At 34.9% G+C, this 9201-nt stretch overlaps 1 protein-coding gene across 1 annotated transcript in view; it reads left to right on the top strand.

Annotated features, from left to right (window-relative positions):
• Window positions 1-9201, top strand: part of SYCP2 (synaptonemal complex protein 2) — a 96068-nt gene that overhangs the window by 64368 nt on the left and 22499 nt on the right. The window contains 6 exon segments of the mRNA XM_006767251.1: window positions 1258-1328; window positions 1424-1481; window positions 2757-2812; window positions 3814-3871; window positions 3934-3936; window positions 4351-4519. Of these exon segments, the coding sequence (XP_006767314.1) occupies window positions 1258-1328; window positions 1424-1481; window positions 2757-2812; window positions 3814-3871; window positions 3934-3936; window positions 4351-4519 (415 nt within the window).

The raw sequence follows: 9201 nt of genomic DNA, 5'->3' as shown, positions 1-9201 counted from the left end.
CTGCAAGCAGGCCTAAGTCGACAGGTGGACATCCCCCAAGGGGTCCTGGACTGTGAATGGGCGCAGGCCGGGCTGAGGGACACCCCCTGCACAAATTTCTGTGCACCGGGCCTCTAGTAGTTAAATATTTTAATAAAACAATTTTATTTTAAAAAAATTTTATAGCAACGGTGGAAATTTATTAAAGAACAAGTACAGACTCCCACATAGGGAGGGGGAAGAGTCCCACTGACTTCCTGTTTCCATAGTTTATAAAGGCTGTAGTTCCTGTGTCCTAATATCCCCTCTGATTGGTCAATATTCCCTTTCAAATTGGTTGCTATAGTGACTCCTGAGGCCCCCCTTTTTCATTGTCCTCCTATTCCCTCTGGGCTTTCTTCCTTCTTTATTTTGTAAATATAGACCTTTTTTGGCTACTTCTAATTTTCTTGTCTTATGGAAATATACCTATTGCTGTTTCCTTGTCTTATGGAATTTTATTTAATAACTTTTCTGCCCTCACTATTTTTTGATCAGGTTGAATACATTTGAACAGTAGTCTATAGGAATAATCTCACACATATTTTTCCCTAAGAGCCCTAGTTGATAAAATTTTGAGGCTTATACTTGAGATTTTACATAAACTTTAGCCTGTCCCAAAGATTTTTCTATTGAAGGATTTAAAGCAAATGAGTATTTTAAAAGTGCTTTGTGTGTATGTGTGATTCTAAAATCACTAAAATTCAGCTTGTGGAATACCAGAGAGGTCATTTTATCTAAGTTCAATATGATCTTATATTTTGTATTTGATTTTCAGTACTTTCTATTTTACTTTATACTTTATATTTTTAGTTAATCCTGAAGTCTTCAGTATTTTTAAAATATATTTTTATTGACTTTAGAGAAGAAGGAAGAGGGAGAGAGAGAGGAACATCAATGATGAGAATCATTGATTGGCTGCCTCTTGCACACCCTCTCCTGGGGATTAAGCCCACAACCTAGGCATATGCCTTGACTGAGAATCAAACCCTGACCTCCTGGTTCATAGGTCAATGCTCAATGACTGAGCCACGCTGGCTGGGCAGTTTTCAGTATTTTTAAGTATGGATATTTAATGCTTTTATTTAATTCACATTAAAGAAACTGTTACAAATGTAAAATTTATATTAGTGGAAAAACAACTAGAAAGTATATGAAAATTTAATTGCACATGTTCTTTATTTGCCAAGTATAGTAATATACAAGTTTGAATAGTTTTATGTAAACTTTTGTATTTAGGAAAAGGGTCAGAAAAAAAGTTATAGACAACTGAAGACTACTTTTGTTAATGTTACTTCTGAACATTCATTGTAAGTAATTTTTCATAAATTTTACAAATTGTTTTATATTTGAAGAAAACAAGTTTATTATATAATAGAGTTAATATTTCTCTTCATTTTTACAGGAATGATGTTTACAATTTTAATTTGAATGGAGCTGATGAGCCTATTATAAAACTTGGGGTAAGCTAGAAGTCTGTAGTTATTTTGTATTTATTCAGTATTTATTTTGTAACTATGATGCAGTTATTAGTGTGTATATTTTATTTCCATCCTCATATAGATGTCGTCCCAATTATGCCCCAATTAATTGATTATCTGTCTAGACTTAGTGGGACAAACGCAGGTGACCAGGAGTCAGCAATAACAGCCTATCCCCTGGTACTTCAATGTCTAGACATCTGAGCCGAACTGGAACACACGAACACACAAGACAGAATTAGTATGCAGTCACACAAGGTTTATTTACCTATTCCTAGTGGTCCTAGGCTCCAGCAAAGGCCACCCGGTGATGCACACCGAAAGACGGACGAGGAAGATCGAGACAGACAGGTGGCCACAATTGGTTCAGGCTCACACAGCAGGGCAGTCAGTCAGGGGCTTGTCTCACAGAGTGACGTGGAGTCCTCCTTTCATCAGGCGGGAGATGTTCACTGGAGGAAAATCTGTTGCTTGTATAGCCGGTGGTAAACAACTTGTGTCTTATTAGTGTGAGCCAGACGGTGTGCCTTGTGCTGGAGCAGGGTGTTTATGCTTTAAGGGCTTTAGGGCATTCACATCAAGATAGTGGGGTGTTCACCACATTTGGAAGTTACAGAGTATTGGGGTCTTCACACAGCAAACATTTCACATATTAATTATTTCACACATTAATTATTTCCACACATTAGAGGGGTTTCCTTATAACCATAATGTTATTATAACCCATGTGCTTTAAAATATTTAAAATATATATTCTGTTTATTTTTATTAAACTTATTGGAGTAACATTAGTTAATAACATGAACTTAAGTGTAAAACTTTGTAAGAAAACATGTATATACTCCATTGTGAGCTCACTACCCAAAGTTCAGTCTCTTTCCAAACATTTTTAAACATTTTAAAATTTGTTTGGTATCTACCTAGCTATATTTAGTTTCCTTTCAAGTCCTTCGCATTGAAGTAGAGAAAAATGAGTAATTGGGACATGGAGGAACTCAGACTACTTCATCAAGAAAAATCACTTTTCTTACAGATACAATAATTTAAAGTATTTACAATTGGCTTGAAAATTTAAAACAGTTACTCTATTTTATTTTTAGTATATTTTACAGTTCTAGCTTTCTAAACTTAATTTTGTTGTCACATCTTAAGACTATATGAAGTGATAGAAACTAGATTTTGTGTTTATTTCTTTTAGTTTTTGTTTACCTTATTTTGACACTAAGAAAAAAAAATTAATGCTTACTCACAATATAGATCCAGGAATTTCAAGCTACAGCTAGAGAAGCCTGTATGGATAATCCAATAAAATTGTAAGTGCTTTATTATAATTAGTTGAATCAGATTAAAATACACTTGTCTCAATTATTCTTTTTCTTAAACATTTCCTTCCCGTTTATCTGAGAGTTTTTAATATATGAAATACTGTCATAATTACTCCCATTATTATCCTATTATTTCAGCATTTATAGTTGATCCTTGAACAACATGGGGGTTAGAAGCACCAAACCCCTATGTAGTTACAAATTTGAGTATAGCTTTTGACTTCCCAAAAACTTAATTACTAATACCCTACTGTTGACCCAGAAGCCTAGCTGATAACATAAACAGTTGGTAACACATACTGTATATATTGTATGTGTTATATACAGTATTCTTACAGTAAAGTAAGCTAGAGAAAAGAAAATGTAAAGAAAATCACAAGGAAGAGAAAATACATTTGTAGTAGTTATTGAAAATAATCTGTGTATAAAGGAATCTGCGCAGTTCAAATCCTGTGTTTTTTAACAGTCAACTATATTTCTAAAGTTAATAATGCAGATTCTGTGCACTTCTTTATATTATTATTTTTATTGATTTCAGAAAAGAAGGGAGAGGGGGAGGGAGAGAGAGAGATAGAAACATCAATGATGAGAGAGAATCATTGATCAGCTGCCTCCTGCAACACCCCCTACTGGGGATCGAGCCCACAACCCTGGGCATATGCCCTTGACCGGAATCAAACCCGGGACCCTTCAGTCCTCAGGCCAACACTCTATCCACTGAACCAAACCGGCTAGGGCCAGATTCTGTGCACTTTTAATATTAGTTGTACATCTTACATGATAAAACTGAAAGGACTTAGTAGTACTTTCATCTAATCTTGTAATTTTATAATTAAGTGAAGTCAGAGAGGAAACATCACTTGGCTAGAATTATATAAGTGAATTAGTAAAGACTAAGGCTGAAAATCCAGATCTAACTGTTCAATGCATGCTACCTTAAGAAAAAAGTACTTAAGATTAATTAAAATTAATGTATATTTTTATTTAAGGGTTGGTTTAAGGAATCATGATGAACTCGAACCTTCTCTCAAAACCAAAGATAAAAGAGTGAGTTATAATATCCTCATATTAAAACCAGTATTTTTTTTAATAATTTTCCAATACCAAAGATTGTCACAGAACTGGAAAACATAAACAATTAGATCTTTTTTTCCTCAGAGCTTATCCATGTTCCCAATTTGACTTTTCTTAATGGTCTCTGAGCTACTGTGATCATTGAGTAATAGATGTGACAACTTTAGTTTCTTTCGTTGATGGTAATAGGTTGTGTCTCTATGGAAGCAAGCTGATGTGATTCAGCTTTTAATTAACAACAGCACAGAAAACAAAATACAAATCTCTGATCTGGATTTTCTCATGACTTCTTGGATAGGTCCTTAATGCCAGGTGGATTAGTTTGCTAAAAACATGAGAAGCTATTCTGTTTGTTGTTTTGTTTGTGGAATTTTTTGGGGGCTTAACTTACTTTGGATGCCATATAAGACACATTTCTTCATCTATTACGAGTATTCTTTTTTTTTAAATAGGTAACAAGTCATAAAAATAAAAACCTCTTTAGTGATACTGACACAGAATACAGCTGTGATGACGGCAAGACTGACATTAGCTGGCTAAGAGAATCAAAATCGAAACCACAACTAATAGGATATAGCAGAAATAAAAGTGTGAAGAATAAAGAGAAAAGTGGGAAATCAAGTAAGAAATCACTTTTTAGAGAAATGTTCCAAATAATTTTACTATTTCAGCTATATAAAATGCTCTGTTGGTAGCTAAGTATATTTTTATATGTAGATAGTATTTTTTATTACACACCCTTATGAATAGAAAAAAGAGTGAAAGCAAATACACAAACACTACAGTGGTTTTGCTTTTTGTTTTATTACTTTTGTAAAATGGTTATATTTAAATTGCTTTTTTTTTAATGGGATCTTTAGGGACATAAAGTATGATTTATCATGATCTTGGGTTCATGACATACTGTTACCATGTATCTGTTCTTGGCCTACTGTTATTCAGTTATTGGGTATTTATTGTGAATAATTATATTAAGTACTCATGAACCCAGCACCCTAAATGAAATCAAGGCTTGGCCAACATCCCCATTCCCTGCCATACCCAACACACATGAGTTTTAGGAATTGATATAGATGCAGCAAATATATATTGAAAGGAAAACAATTTTTTTGTAGAAATATTTTTCCCAAATTTTCACAGAGTGTTTTGTTAGCATATATATGGCTTCTGCTTTCTCTAGTAAATCTCCTGAAGTAGTTGGATAAGAGTTTGAGGTATGTGTTTTGGGGTAGACATAATGACCATTTTCATTGTTTAACATCAATTTTAATGTTTACTAAAATGCAAAGACTTAATATATTCCATTTTTAATAGAAGAAAACATAACTGAGCTGTTAAATTTATATTTATTTTAAGGGAATCAGCTTTTTAAATTTAAATCATTTTTTTCAATTACATTTGACATACAATATTATATTAGTTTCACATGTATGTCCCAAGTGATTGACGTTATATAACTTATTAAGTGATCATCCTGATAAATTTAGTACCCACCTGACACCATACATAGTTATTAGAATATTATTGACTATATTCCCTATGCTATATTTTACAACCCCATCACTATTCTGTAACAACCAATTTGTACCTCTGAATCCCTTCATTTATTTACCAATTCCAACTCCCTTCCCATCTGGCAACCATCAAAATGTTCTTTGCATCTATCAGTCTGTTTGTGTTCTGTTTCTTCATTTATTTTGTTTTTAGATTCATTTGTTGATATATATGCATTTGTTGCCATATTATTGTTCATATTTTTTTATTTACTCTTCTTCTACTTCTTTAAAAATACCCTTTAACATTTCACGTAATATTGGTTTGGGGTAAATTCCTTTAGCTTTTTCTTGTCTGGGAAACTCTACATATGTCCTTCAATTCTAAATGATAGCTTTGCTGGATAGAGTAGTCTTAGTGGTAAGTCCTTGCTCTTCATCACTTTGAATATTTCTTGCCAATCCCTTCTTGCCTGCAAAGTATTTGTTGAGAAATCAGCTGACAGTCTTATGGGAGCTTCTTTGTAGGAAACTAACTGCTTTTCTCTTGCTACTCTTAAGATTTTTTGTCTTTAAACTTTTGCATTTTAATTATGATGTGTCTTGGTGTGGGCCTCTTTGGATTCATCTTATTTGGTACATTATGAGCTTCCTGTACTTGTATGAATATTTCCTTCACCAGGTAAGGGAAGTTTTTGTCATTTTTTCAAATAGGTTTTCAACTTCTTGCTCACTCTCTTCTCCTTCCAGCACTAACATAATGAAAATGTTGGTACCCTTGAAGTTGTCCCAGAGGCTCCTACATTTTTTTGTATTCTTTTTTCTGGGAGTCAGCTTTTATTTTATTTCAGGATAAAAATAACCAGTAGCAATCGTGAGGTGGGAGAAGAGGTAATGGCTTAAAAAGAAATAAAAATAGAGATATGGAAATGAACTTTGTCATGTGTTTAGATATGAGGCTGATATTTGAAAACAGATGAGAGGCCAGTCATATGCACAAGAAAGAGAAGCAACAGGATTACCATAAAAAAGAGACAGAAGTATGAAGTAGCTTAGTGTGCTCAGAGGATGCAGTATTGTAGTAATTAGAATGTGGATCAAATTTGTGGGAAAATGTTCAAAGATGTGGCTAGATCTAGTCATAGTGGACTTTGAAGCACTGGAGAAACATAAGATTCACATGTTCTCAGGGAACTTACAGTCTAGTGCAGCCGTGGGCAAACTACGGCCCGTGGGCCGGATCCGGCCCGTTTGAAATGAATAAAACTATTGAAAAAAAAGACTGTACCCTTTTATGTAATGATGTTTACTTTGAATTTATATTAGTTCACACAAACACTCCATCCATGCTTTTGTTCCAGCCCTCCGGTCCAGTTTAAGAACTCATTGTGGCCCTTGAGTCAAAAAGTTTGCCCACCCCTGGTCTAGTGGGAAGATGTACAAATAAAGACAAAGTGGAAGATTAGAGATCTTGGGAGACATGAAAGGTTAGAATATTGTAGTCAGTAATTACTTTTAAAGTTGAACTTCTGAGTGAATTGTTTTGTGCCCTTGACTGGAATCAAACCAGGGACCTTTTAGTCTGCAGGCCAATGCTCTATCCATGAGCCAAACCATCTAGGGCAACATTAACACTCTTGTGCTGGAAGCCGGTCCGTCCTTGCTGCTTGACACAGTCGCTGCAGGGAAGAAACATCTGCACAGCATATGTTTCAAGGGACCTGGCATATAGGGCATACTGTTCTTAGAAATTGACAGGATTAAAATCAACTGGTATAAATGCAGATGTAACAAGACAATAACCAGAACTTGGCTGGAGTTCCTGGCTAGAGATCCTGGCTAGGCTGCTGATCAACTGAACACTGTCTCCATGTCATTCCTTCTTCGCTGACTCCGTCCACACCTTTGGGGACCCCTGGACCTGTTGGGGTTGGACCCTAACACTCTTGATGGTCTCTTTATGTTTTAAAATTATGTTAATCGTTGATTTCACCAGCAACAAAAACATTCTCTCCTTTGTTCCCCAATAGATGCTTTTTGTCAGGGGTTATCAGGTTGAAAACTGAAGTTTTGGTCGACAACCGAGACATTTTTTCTGTAAAAATTTAGGTGGAGAACCACACTGTTCAAGATGGGAGACGTTTGAGAAAAGAGGTCTGACTGATTGTAGATTGTCAATATGTTGAATCTACTTATATGTATTCTTTTATGAGATCCTCCATATTCCCTCTGCTGAAGGACTGAATGATAAGTCAATATGTCTGAGCTGTCTTATTGCCAAGACTGGGAATCTTTCTTCCAGAACTTCATTGCTTGCTTTGCTTGGATAATTCCACTTCTTAGACTACAGAGAATATTCAGGAAATTGAAATTGTGCTTGAAAGGAAAAAGGGAATAGGGTCTAAAGCTACTCTCAAGAATGTGAATAAATCTCAGAAACAGAATGAGTGAAAAATAAAGCAAGTCATAGAATATTACATAAAACATGACTATTTTATAAAGTTGATTGTATTGATTAGGGATACATATTTGTGAATTAAAACCTTTTTTGAGACAAATGAATGAGAAACACAGATTTCAGGATAGTGATTACCCTTTAGCAGAGGGAATGTAGAGGATCACATAAAAAATACATATAAGTAGATTCAACGTATTGACAATCTACAGTCAAACCTCATTTCTTGAGCATCTCCCATCTCAAACAGTGTGGTTCTCCACCAAGTTGTTCACAGAAATAATGTCTCGGTTGTCAACAAAACTTCAGTTTTCAACCTGATAATCCTTTCATGCTGATACTTTAGCATGACAAAAAGCATCTCTCAGGCAACAAAGGAGGGAATGTTTTTGTTGCTGGTGAATACAATGCTTAACACCTCATTTCTTGAGCATCTCCCATCTCAAACAGTGTGGTTCTCCACCAAGTTGTTCACAGAAATAATGTCTCGGTTGTCAACAAAACTTCAGTTTTCAACCTGATAATCCTTTCATGCTGATACTTTAGCATGACAAAAAGCATCTCTCAGGCAACAAAGGAGGGAATGTTTTTGTTGCTGGTGAATACAATGCTTAACACAATTTTAAAACAAAGAGACCATCAAGAGTGTTAATGTTGCTCTAGCTGGTTTGGGGGAAGAGCGCCTGTGGACTGAAGGGTCCCTGGTTTGATTCCAGCAAAGGGCACATGCCCGGTTTGTGGGCTCAATCCCCAGTAGGAGGTGTGCAGAAGACAGCCAATCCACGGTTCTCTCATCATTGAAGTTTTTATCTCTCCCTCTCCCGTCCTCTCTGAAGTCAATAAAAAAATAAAGAATAAAGACCACAGATCAGCAATTATAAAAAAAGAGTATTAATGTTGATAAAGATGTGAAAGTGCTCATAAAACAACAATCATGGGCAATTGAATAGGTAGAAAAACTGTTGTTGATTGGATAAAGGAAAAGCAGTTAGCCTGTGATAGCATTTCAGAGGCAGTGATATATTTAAAATTCATTTAAGGCTAGTAGAGGGTGGTTCGATAAATTTAAGAAGTGTTTATAGATGACACAGTACATTACACATTGTTTTATATATAAGAAATCTACATTAATAAAAGACAAACATGCAAATTGACTGTACCTTCGCTATGCCTTAAGCCAGTGGTTCCCGAACTTATTTGGCCTACCGCTCCCTTTCCAGAAAAAATATTACTCAGCGCCCCTTGGAAATTAATTTTTTTAAAATTTTAATAGCAATTAAACAGAAAGATATATGTATTAATGTTTCTACCTTTTTTGTAAAATATAGTAAAGAAAGGTGTAAATAAATGTGACT

The sequence above is a fragment of the Myotis davidii genome, unplaced genomic scaffold, assembly GCF_000327345.1.
Source record: "Myotis davidii unplaced genomic scaffold, ASM32734v1 scaffold262, whole genome shotgun sequence".
Taxonomy (NCBI): Eukaryota; Metazoa; Chordata; class Mammalia; order Chiroptera; family Vespertilionidae; genus Myotis; species Myotis davidii.
This window is presented reverse-complemented; position numbering and strand designations above follow the sequence as displayed.